Raw genomic sequence first — 12333 nt, forward strand, 5'->3', positions numbered from 1 at the left:
AAATAAGATGAATTTTCAGCTAGTAGGATCCAAATTTTCAAAATGTTTGGGAGTGCTAAACAACAGATATTACACCTCCCTGGACACAGAAGTTTACTCAATTGGAGATGCGCAAGCACTTGCAGCACCCACAGAGCTGGCTCTTATATTTCAGCTTAAAAATTATGCTCTAAGTTTGGCTGAAAATAAGCACAAATTTAGTAGGCTAACTTAGAAGCATAAATTTAGGAGCTCAGAATTTTCAGAATATTAGACCCAATGTGTTTAACTATGCTTTCAGGCACCATTAGATCTATCACTGTGAAGCAGAAAGTTTGCGGTTGATGTCAGTAGTCATGGAATACTATTGTGGAGAAGTTCACGTAGGCTCAAGATTAGTTTAAAAAACAAACCCACAACATTATAGAAGAGTATTGATGAGACTAAGGAAAACTGAGTTTCTACAATTTTATAATTATTCCTAATGTGGCCTGTACGGTAGGGCAGAAAAAAGGATGCCACTATTGAAGAAAGTCATATGATGTGCTATATAATATTTGCAAAGGACCAGTAAGGAGACATCATATGCATGTGGGAGGTGATTTTGTGATTCCATAAGACCAAAGTGGAATTTTGTTTTATGCCACACATTGTTTAGCATTGAGACCAAATACAACACATCATCCAACCACCACTATCCCTGCCATAAAGCTAGGCGATGGTAACAGCATTTGATTGTGGGAATATTATGCAGCAGCGAGGTCAAAGTTATTTGCAAGAATTGAGGACAAAGACAGTGAAAAACACAGGGAGAGCCCAGAGGAAAACATGTTTCAGTCTGCTGAACATATGGGACCAAGGACAAAACTCAACTTTCACTAGAATAATGGCCTAAGGGCAAAGCAAATAATGGAGCGGCTCAGTAAGAAGAAAATAAAATGGCTTCATGGCAGACATGACTTCAGGACTAAGAGATTGCTCTCTATTCTCAGGCTTTAGGACTGATTCTGATCCCCGAAGTTTGGCAATTGTATTTTGTTCTTTGGCCACCCCCTGATGCAGGTGGCGTATGCCGAAATACAGCTCGTGTTGGGTCAATAAGGACAAGTCCATGTTCATTGAGGCACTTTGTGCTTTTTTGTGTGTTTCTTCATAAATATGAAACATTCTGTCCAAAACTATTATGATGTTATGCCAAGAGAAAAGTTAAATATGCTTCCTCTAATTTTTATGATTAAAAGTTCCATCTGATATTCTAAGTCCTACAGCCAATTAGCTTGAATGCAATAAGGTTATGGTTATTTTTATTTGATAGACCGTGTTATAGGTAAGCAGTTATCGCTTGTCACAATACCAAGAAGACCCAGGAACTAAGGGCTAGATTCATTAAACCTTCCGATCCTGTCCCGATATGGTTTTGTGATTATTCCCCGACGCGATTCACTAAACTGCTGCTCAATCAATCTCCTACCCGATCTGATCATGCAAATGAAGGTAAATGGTATGCAAAAGTAGGAAGCGATCGATTCACTAAGCATAAGAAGCAACACCAATTGGGTTTGCCGATCTGAAAAGAAGCGACTGCTGAGGACCAGTCACTTACTATCTTTGCCAACTCTCCTGCCCTGAAATATCAGTATCAAGGTTACAACCCCATATAAAACAACCATCAAAATTAAAAATAAAATTGTAAATCAACTTTACATATATGTAAGAATTCCTTTTTTGATATATTCTGTAAAAAGTGCATTGCGAGCCTGTTCTGTTCGATAATCTGGCTTCACTGGAGTGGTCATAAATCATTCCTTTTTAAAAATGTCAAACTCGTAGGGCCAACCAAAGTAAACTGCGGCCACCTCTCCCCCTTTCTTTTGAGCTTGCTTGTGCTTTGCAGGCAGCACATTCGACAATGACATGTGGGAATAAACCCAGCCCACTAACTACGTAGTAAAGGGCGAAGAGCAAGTGCATGCATAAATTGCATCAATAACCAACAAGGATACTCTGCGCATGCGTCTCAATCACTCTTACAGCAATCCGTGGGATTGCTGTAGGGCGCGAGTCCGATCACATCATTTGCATGTAGAATCTGTTGTGAATCAGTCACTCAGCAGAACTCGGCCAAGAATCGCCCAACAATGGTCCAGATCGGTAAGTTTAGTGAATCTAGCCCCAAGAATCCCATAGGACTGTAACATGTTTAATCTCCTGGCAAATAATACCCTGAAACATTATAACTATGCTGCTACTTTCAATGACAAATCAAGGAGAAAACTTTGAAGATAATTTTTTTAACAAGAAAACATTTTCATTCTTGACATTTTCAGTTAGATAAAGTTGCACTGATATAGATAAGGAGGTCATTTTGCCATGGATGTTAGAAAGTCAGATGAAATGATATAGAGGTCTCTTTGTTTTTAAATTAATTATTTTTTTTATAGCATGAGGACCATTTTTTTTCCCTTTTGTAGTACATATTCATGTCCTAAAACGTCTTGAGTGGTTCATGTGCTGGATCTTTAGAGAAAGGAAAGATTCTGTGGAATTAGGGTTACAGTGGTCCCTCTTCCCTAAATGGTAGTAGGTTGGAGATAGGCCAATTAACTCTCTGGTGGGAAAATCAATGGAAACATTACTGAAGGAAAGGACAATCAGTCTTCTAAAATCCAATTGGTGGGAATATCCTAGGCAAATGGTTTTATCAGAGGCAGATTATAGCAAACTGATTTTATTTGAATGGGCAACTGAACTACAGGCGTGAATGAAATGGATTACAAGTAGTTAACTGGATAAGAAATTGGTCGATTCAGGATGAAAGAGTTAGCGGTAACCAGAATTTATTCACAGCGAGCTGAGTGTTTCAGGGATCAGTCCTATGGTCAATTCTATTTAAGCTATTATCAGTATTATTGCCAAAAGGTTAGAAGGGGGAGGAAGTCTACCTTTTTAACAGATGACATGAAGAACTGCAGAGTCAGTGAACACTTCTGATGGAGTACACAACATAAGATATGCACTAAGGCCAGGATTCTGTATAGTGCGACCTATGTTATGTGCACAACTGTTTTAGAAGCTAATCAGTGTGAATAATTGGCAATTAACATCTAATAACTGACTGGCACTAATTAGAAGTTAAGAGTACTAATTTCTAAGTACATTCTATAAAGTGGTACATATAATTCTAGAGCAGAAATCTCAAAAGGGGGTATATAGCCAAGGCAGGAGCATGGGCAGATCATGGGTGTCCCTAAAAGTTAGGTGCACAATTATAGAATATGACTGATCCATGCACAAATTAGGTGCAGGTATTTAGGTCTGGTTTTCATTGGCCTAAATGGCTGCGCCTAAAACATTAGTCACGTGTACAGGTGCTGATTCTATAAATGGCAAGTTCTTTTTCTAGAACCGCGCTACATGCCATTCTAGTTGGCACCGATTGTTTAGGCATCATATATAGAATTTGTGATACAACTAGAAGATTCATCAATGGCCGGGTAATTTAAAAATAATCACCCCCTTTTATCAAGCTGCGCTACAGGTTTTTAGCGCGAGCCGGCAAGGTAAGCGCTCCAATTCTCACAGGAATTCTATGAGTGTTGGAGCATTTACCATGCCAGCTTGCACTAAAAACCTCTAGGGCAGCTTGATAAAAGGGGAACAATATTTAGTGTAAAGGAAAGAAATTCAAAAAGTTGCTATATGCAGTAAGAAGGTAGAGAGGCTAACATGGAGAGACCAAGATAAAGACCTCTGAGTGATGGCATCCAACGATCTCAAGTTAGAGAACCAATTTCAGTGAATCAGACAGCACTAGCAGGCTTATGGGGGGGGGGGGGGGGAGATACCATGCAAAAACTGTATTGAACTTATCTTTGAAGCCAGGTGTCCATAAAGGATGCTAATTTTCTAACAAAACCAAGTCAGCAGCTTTTTACTTAATTAGGCAACACTAACCTTGCTGGTTTTATTTACCACAGGTGTAAACCTCTGAATGTTATGCCTTTTAGGATGTACTACTAATATTTTTCTACTCAGGAAGCAAATGTTTGAATAGCTCGCTTGAAAAACTAAAGTTTATTATTAGATGCCAATTATTTTTCTTCCAAGATCTTTATCATATATGTATGTCAACTTTTAATATCATTAAAAATTAAAAGCTTTCATCAACCAGATCTAGCTGTGATATGTAATGTTATTATACTCCATGCTTACTCTGTTTAGTAGTACAGTATACAATTGAGTATGCCATACAGATGTTCTGATAAGCCAACAGGACATTGATGACTGCAGCAAAGGAGACGACACAGTCTGACCTTTGTATTCCAGCACCGAACACACAACAAGCAATCTGACTAAGGTTACCTCGGTCTACTGGAAGCCATATAGTAGTGGCAATACAACCCGTCCCAAAAAAAAAACATATTAAGGATAAAGGTTTAATTAAATATCCCACCGCTTCTGCCCGAAGATATGAGCGTGATGCAGGGCATATCAGGCAGCGTCCCATTTTCTGACTAGGAATCAATACCATTACAATTTTATCTGCGAGAATATTCACTGGGACTATAACAGATCTGACGAAAGCTATGATGACATTAACCGGATCAGTCCTTATCTTCTTGGTTCATCCGCCCATTGTGAGAGAATCGCACATTCTGTCTAAGCTGCGCGACACACAACCACACTCTGACAAGTCACCCTAGAATAAGCACTGCCACTAAACATGCCTCAGAGGAAAAGCAGCACCACAAAACATTTCTCAACACAAGAATTTGTGTCCGTCGTTCTAAGGAACAGGACCCTGGCTGGGAACTACCCCGACCCCGCTTTACACCGCCTGTCACAAGACGCTAGAAAGACTTCCCTCATAGCACAGAGAGAAGCGGTGGCTATGGTATAGCAACTGCCCATGTCTCTCCAGCACGCGCTCCCCCCACTCCCCCACTCCCCCGATCAGCCTTAGGCGAGTATGTGCCAGGGTTCGGGCCCATAAATCCACACAACCACGCCCGGCGCCGCCTGTCTCCAGCAAATGAATGGGCGCCGGTCACTGCGTTGCCCCCTTACCTTGTACTTGTCGAAGCCAGCCAGCTGCTCTGGCGTCACGTAAGTGCACCACGCCATACCACCCGGAGAGAACGAGCGCAATGCACGCGCTCAAGACGCCAGCACACGGCCAACCTTCCAGCAGCAACTCCGGCCCGGACCCACGTTCCCGCCAGCAACCGCCACTATAATCACACTGACTACTATGCTGACTGCAACTACTCATACACCCACGCACGCGCACCGGTAAGACTGTCGGCAGACCCTAGCACCGTAGCGAAAACGTCAACGCGCCTGATCCCGCCCCCTTTTCCTGCCTCCAACCCTATAAGCCTGGGGCGTGGGCCTGCAGTCGTGCCCCTGACAAGATCATTTTCTACGCATGCGCAGACAAAGACTCACGACGCTCCTACTAGTGGAGGCGGTGGGACCATGGGAGAACGTGTTCTCTGCCGATGCATCACACGACCCCCTTCAGAAAATTTCAGTGGCTAATCAAGTTCTTCCATAGGCTGAATGGCTACCCTGTTTAGCATATTGCCAAACTACTTAACACCCTCATTTTCAGTTTTCTTGCTTTCATTCTTTCTGAGAAATTTGTCGGTGTTTATTACAACAGAAATGGTAGAAAATCGGTGGAAAAGACTGCTCATGTATTTGGACTGGTAAATTGCCATACTGTATTTTGGAGGACAGAACCCCCATAAACTATATTAAGCAGATTTTAATCCTGGAGCAGTTTGCCATTGTTTTTTTTCCAGCCATGCCAGTGATTTTTAAATGTTTGTGCGACTCTTTAAGATAAGAATGTTAATGACCTCTTCACCCACCATCCCCCCTTTTTTTACACCCCTCACTCTCCCATCTTATTTATATTTTTTCTTCCTTTTATCTCCCTTCTTTATTCAGAGCCCCTTTTTCTCATTTCTCTATTGCCCATCTCCCCTTCCCCTTACTCTCTCCCTCATATCTCCCCTTAATATAGTGATTCTCAAACACTGGGAGGAGCCTTCCTGTGCATCCCAGGATGCACCAGTTAGGGGAAGACCTGCCAATTTGGAGAGGCGACTTGCAGGCAGGAGGGACTTTGTCATCGCTCCTGCTGTCTTCTTCAGGAAAGAGTTACAGGGGTGGTTGGGAGGGGGCATCCCTCCTGCTGACATATAAGAATTGCTCAAAGTACAGAAGTGGGGAAGGGGTCATTTCTATAGAGGGAACACCCGGTTGCAGTAGGGAGTGGGCATCCCTCCTGCCATTTTTTCCAAGTTTAGAGGTGGGAAGGGAAGCAGTTCCTGTCTTCTTTGTGACTCTTTACAGCGCTGCATACGGCTGGTAGTGCTATAGAAATAGTAGTAGTTTGTGGCGACAGGAGGAAGTGGGCTTCCCTCCTGCTTCTTTTATTTTTGTTCCAGGGGTTGTTGGAGGAGAAGTGGGCTCAACTGTTTTTTTATGGGGCAGATATTGTAAAAAAATGAAAAAATATGGTAGACCTATCAGTAAAACACAAAAGTGAAAGATTTGTATAACGTGATCATTTATTTTTTTCATCAAAACAGGACATCTATTAATATTCAGTCCCGCCCCCAATCCCACCCTAGCCCCACCCCAATCCCACCCTAGCCCCACCCCAATTTCTTCCATTCATTTTTCATGTACACACAATATCTTATTATTTCATAATGGTAACCATAAAATTAAAAAAAACACAAAGCACCCTATACGCAGAGAAAATGTTAATTATCATTTATATTTGGGGGGGTTTCAACGATGTCACCTCAGTAACTATAGAAAAATAGACAAATATAGTGCAAAATATTGGAAGCAGATATAAATTCTCAAAACTGACACATTTTGATCACTAAATTGAAATAAAATCATTTTTCCTACCTTTGCTGTCTGGTGATTTCATAAGTCTCTGGTTGTGTTTCCTTCTGACTGTGCATCCTATCTTTCATTTCTTTCTGCACTCAAGCCCAACAATTGTCCCTTTCTATTCCCTCCCTCTTTTCTTCCTATGTCCTTAGTGCCCCCAGTGCCTTCCTATGTCCTTAGTGTCCCCAGCGCCTCCTTCCTATGTCTTTAGTGCCCCCAGTGCCTCCTTCCTATGTCCTTAGTGTCCCCAGCGCCTCCTTCCTATGTCCTTAGTGTCCCCAGTGCCTTCTTCCTATGTCCTTAGTGCCCCCAGATCCAGTCAGTTCTCCTTTGTACCTTTGTTCCAGGTCTCCCTCTTTCTCTCTCCCTCCTCTGTTATGATCTTGCCTCTCTCTGCTCTTCCTCTGTCTGCACCTCCCAAAGTCCTGCTTCTGCCTCTGCCTCCTGTCTTTCCCCTTTGGTCCAGACCTTTATCTCTCTAGTCTTTCTTCTACTTACAACCCCCCCCCCCCTTCTCTGCCTTTTTCTCTCCTTCCTTCATCCCTTCTTCCTATGTCCCCTCACTGCCTTCCAGCCTTTGTCCCACCCCCTTCCAAAAAGCCTGCCTTTCAAAAAGCCTACCTCCCCCAAAGGCAGCCTCCCCCAAAGCCAGTCTGCCTGCCTATCTCCCCCAGAGCAAGCCTGCCTGCCTACCTCCCCCAAAGCCAGCCTGCCTGCCTGCCTACCTCCCCCAGAGCCAGCCTGCCTGCCTCCCTCAAAGTCAGCCAGTATGCCTGCTTACCTCCTCCAAAGCCTGCCTACCTCCCTCCCTCCCCCAGAGCCAGCCAGCCTGCCTGCCTGCCTACCTCCTTCCCCCCCCTACCGCAGAAAACAAAAGCCTCCCTCCAGGCCCAATTTAACCTTCCCTCCGGTCCACCATCACTGCTTCTCTGTTTACCTCCCTGACGCTAATCGCCCACAAAGCCGCCTTCCCGACGTCAATTCTGACGTCGGAGAGGACGTTCCGGGCCAGCCAGTCAGCAATTGGCTGGCCCAGAATGTCCTCTCCGACATCAGAATTGACGTCGGGAAGGCTTCTGGGCGCGATTAGTGGCAGGGAGGTAAGCAGAGGAGCAGTGGCGGCACATCTGGAGGGAGGCTTTTTATTTTTTGGTGCGGCAGGGGAGGGACAGGAAGCAATTGCCTGTCCTGTTGTCCCCGCGCACAGCTTTGGGACGCTGTCCCTGAAAACGGGACATTTTGGCGTCCCAAAGCTATGTGTGGGGACAACAGGACTGTCCCGTTCAAAACAGGACATATGGTCACCTTAGATATGTATGAACTGAAGAAACAAGTACCACAACAGGTTGATACTACTGAAATTAAGCCTAAATGGAGGAAAAGATCTCAGTGACACCTTTTGGGGATCATAGATTATTCACCCCAAAGAATTAGGTGATATTTCTCAATCATTGATCAAAAAACTCCATCCTACCTTACAAGTGTTATAAGTTTGTTAAATTCGTTATATTCTTTATTCTTTATTATTTACTTTTTTTTATTTTTTTCTAAATTAATAATTTTCTTGTACTATAAATTCATCTAATAGATACAAACTCAAGCCAGCAATCATCTGGACTATGTTGATAAACTATAAATAAAGATAATTTATCCAACTCTATGCTGGACTCGAGTAAAGTGCTCATTGCAATAATCCTCAACGGGTCCCGTTTTGCCCTAATGACTGGGCTTTATCAAGAAACGAGCTCCATTTACGCCCACTCCCAACTCGAGTGTGTTCTATGAATTGTTGGGAGTGGGTGTAAATGGAGCTCGTTTCTTGATAAAGCCCAGTCATTAGGGCGAAACAGGACCCATTGAGGATTATTGCACTGAGCACTTTACTCGAGTCCAGCATAGAGTTGGATAAATTATCAACTCTGTTTCTACATTGGGCACTTACTCCATGCAGGTGGACACTTATATTCATTTCAGATAAGTGTTCTCTTTTTTATAGTTTATCAACATAGTCCAGATGATTGCTGGCTTGGGTTTGTGTCTATTAGATCAGTGTTCTTCAACCACCGGTCCATGGACCAGTGCCAGTCCACAGAAATTTCCTGCCGGTCCACAGGGCCAACACGTGCATCAGGCCCAACACAGTGTTCTTCAACTGCCGGTCCATGGTGCGATCGATGTGGCATTATCTTTGAGCCAGCTCCCTCTTCCTAACTGATTCAGTGCACAAAGCCATGGGCAGTGGCTCCTACGGGCATCCTGCGCCTGAACCGGAAGCCTTGTCTCTGACGTTGCAACATTAGAGGGAAGGCTTCCAGATGAGGCAAGGGACATGCAAGGTGCAATTAGTACTATTATGGGGGCAGGGTCTGGGGTGGAGATTGGGTAGAGATGGGCGGGGTCTGGCCCACGACTTAGCCCAGTGTTCCTCAACCGCCGGTCCACAGAATAATTATTTTATTTCTGCCAGTCCATAGGTGTATAAAGTTTGAAAAACACTGTATTAGATGACATAAGAGCATGAATTTATAGTACAAGAAAATTATTAATTTAGAAAAAAATAAAAAAGTAAAGAATAAAGAATATAATGAATTTAACAAACTTATAACAAATAGTTTGTAAGGTAGGACGGAGGCTTTTTGATCGATGATTGAGAACTATGACCTAATTCTTTGGGGTGAATATTCTATGATCCCCATAAGGTGTCACTGAGATCTTTTCCTCCATTTAGGCTTAATTTCAGACCTGTCAGTAACACAGTTACTGAGAAGTCTAGACCTGTTGTTTTTTCAGGTCATTTTTAGCTATTTCAAAATTTTGTGCATGCCTTTGCAATGTTAGGTCATCAATCGGATGGTTCATTTTAACATTAATGACCTTATTTTAATAGTAATTGGATCATTTGCATGGCAGAGCCAGAGAATCTACAAACACACAGAAAACCATGCAGCGAGATATTTAGAACATCGGGTCAGCAAATTTAGGTTGTCGCTAAACCAGCCAAACTGGTTTAGTGTCAATTGTTAGATGATCGGACACTTTAGTGCAGGGGTGTCCAACCCGCAGCCCATGGGCCGCATGCGGCCCCGTGAGGTATTTTGTGCAGCCCCGCTTGAGGATAATGCGGTGTTTTCCTCTGCCGCCCCCAGGAGTTTACCGTCTTGCTGGCTCCTTCTTCCATCTTGCTGCAGTATTCGCTCAAAGCTACGGGCAGCGGCTCGAGTGCCTCCTGTGGCTGACCCGGAAGAGTTCCCTCTGATGTCGTGAAGTCAGAGGGAACACTTTCAGATCAGCCACAGGAGGCGCGTGGGAGCTGCTGCCCGCGGCTTTGAGCGAACACTGCAAGACGGAGGAGAGAGCAGGCAAGAAGTTAAATACCCGTGGCACAGAAGAGAGAAAGGGAGAAGGGCGTGTTGGGACTTGAAAGGGAGGTGTTGCCCGTGGTTTTCAGCAAAAAAATGACTAGCAGTGAGAAGGGAGCCAGCCTGAAGGTAAACACCCAGGGTACAGAAGGGAGGGAGAAGGGCGTGTTAGGACTTGAGAGGGAGGCGCTGCCCACGGCTTTCAGCAAAAAAAAAAATGACTGTAGCAGTGAGGAGGGAGTCGGCCTAAAGGTAAACACCCAGGGCATAGAGGGGAGGGAGGGAGCACAAACTTAGGAAAAATGATGGAAGAAAGGAGGGAGGGGCATGAACTTAGGACACAGAATGAAGGGAAAGAGGGAGGGGGGAGCATGAGCCATAAGATAGAAGAATGGAGGGAGTGAGGGAAAGAGATGCTGAGGTGAGGGAGATAATAGAAAGGGAGAATTGGGTGTCTGAGAGAGGGAAAGAGATGGTGCAATTGGGGAGATAAAGAAAAAGGAGAACTGTTGGGCAGAGAGAGGAAGGACGGAGATAGAGAGAGAATTATTGGACTTGGTGGTGGGAGAAGAGTGAGGTAGAGATGCATGGGCGCAGAGATAAGGGGGAGAACATGCTGGGCCAAGGAAGCCTCCTGGACTTTTTTTGGGGGGGGAGGGGAGGCTATTAAAAGAAGTGCCAGATTGGGACTTGGGGGAGAGCTTATGGGGCCAGAAACAAAGGACAGCAAGAGAGATGGTGGGCAATGGTCTAAAGGGAGAGAAGTTGGACCTGGGGTGGTGTGGAGGAAGAGGGAAAGAGATACTTGAAGGGAGAACTGTTAGGAAGAGAAAGGAAGAAATGGTGGACCTGGGGAAGGGAGGCAGGCAGGCAGGGGTAGAGATGGGATGGGGGCAGTTGGGAAGAGAAAGGGAGAGAAGTGGGATCTAGGGAGAGAAATGGGATCTAGGGATGGGAGGGAGGGAGAAATGTTAGGCCTGTGTATGGAAGGCAGAAAGAAGCAGCAGCTCTTTTTTTTTCTCCATTTCACTGTTCAGCATCAAGGGGTGAGAGAAGAAGAAAAACAGAAAAGAGAGGGAGCAAAATGTTGGACCATGGAGATAGAGGAGGAGAGATGGAACCATGGGAGTGCAGGAGGGAAGAGAGCTGGGATAAGATGATGCTAGGGAATGGAAAGAAAGGGACAGGGAATTATAGCCTGACCAGTGGAGAGAGGGAGGGGGATTCTGAAAGTGGTGAGCCATGTGGATGAGGTCAAAAGGGAGATGACAAGATTAGTGAGAGAGCAGTGAGTACAGTGGTAGAAATGTGGTAATGGGGAGTAGATAGAAGGGAATAGGAGGCTGAGAAAGGAGTGAGATGGGAAATGGGAGAGCTAGGGACTGAGAGAAGATGGAGAATTGAGAGGTAGCTGAACATTTAAAAAGAAGAAAGGGGAGCTGTTACTGACCTGGGGGATATATCCAGGAGGCTGTTTGTGTGGTCCCAGTCCCCTGCAGCAGCGGAGCTTTATTAAACTTTTGCCTCACCTATACCGACAGACATTGACAGAGACGGACCCAAGAAAAAAAAAAAAAAAGAAGAAGGGTGAGAAAGAAGGCAAGATTTGAGTGGACAGAGGCAGAAAAGAAAAAGTTAAGAAAGCTGAAAGGGAAAAATCAATACGTTGGAGATAGGCATAAGAAGGAAATGGAACGACAGAAGAGGAGAAAAAAATGGATAGCATACACTGGAAAGAGAATTAGTTGAATATAGACGAAAATCAGAAAGAGAAACTGGGACCAAAATGATGGAAAAACAAAACATCCAGACAACAAGGTAGAAAAAAAATGTTTTATTTTGAATTTATTCGCTGGAATATGTTAGCTTTGGGATATGTGCATCACAATTATTTTTCTATTCAGTGGCGTATTCATATACTGTACAGCTGATTTGGGGGAGGGACTGGAGCCCAAAATTAGTGGATGGGCACCAAAGTTTCTCCCCACCTGAGTGCAATTTATAAATACTTGAGCTAGTGGGGATTCCCAAGCCCTGCCTACTGAAGACATCTTCCTCCAGTCTGGCAAATCAAAAT

At 44.2% G+C, this 12333-nt stretch overlaps 1 protein-coding gene across 2 annotated transcripts in view; it reads right to left on the reverse strand.

Moving 5' to 3' along the window:
* Positions 1-5314, reverse strand: part of SELENOI (selenoprotein I) — a 132770-nt gene extending 127456 nt beyond the window's left edge. For both annotated transcript variants that reach the window (XM_033936712.1, XM_033936713.1), the window contains exon 1: positions 5047-5314. In XM_033936712.1, the coding sequence (XP_033792603.1) occupies positions 5047-5103 (57 nt within the window). In that variant the 5' untranslated portion in view covers positions 5104-5314. The remainder of the gene's footprint in view (positions 1-5046) is intronic.
* Positions 5315-12333: the final 7019 nt, after the last annotated feature.

Source organism: Geotrypetes seraphini, chromosome 3 (genome assembly GCF_902459505.1).
Source record: "Geotrypetes seraphini chromosome 3, aGeoSer1.1, whole genome shotgun sequence".
Lineage (NCBI taxonomy): Eukaryota > Metazoa > Chordata > Amphibia > Gymnophiona > Dermophiidae > Geotrypetes > Geotrypetes seraphini.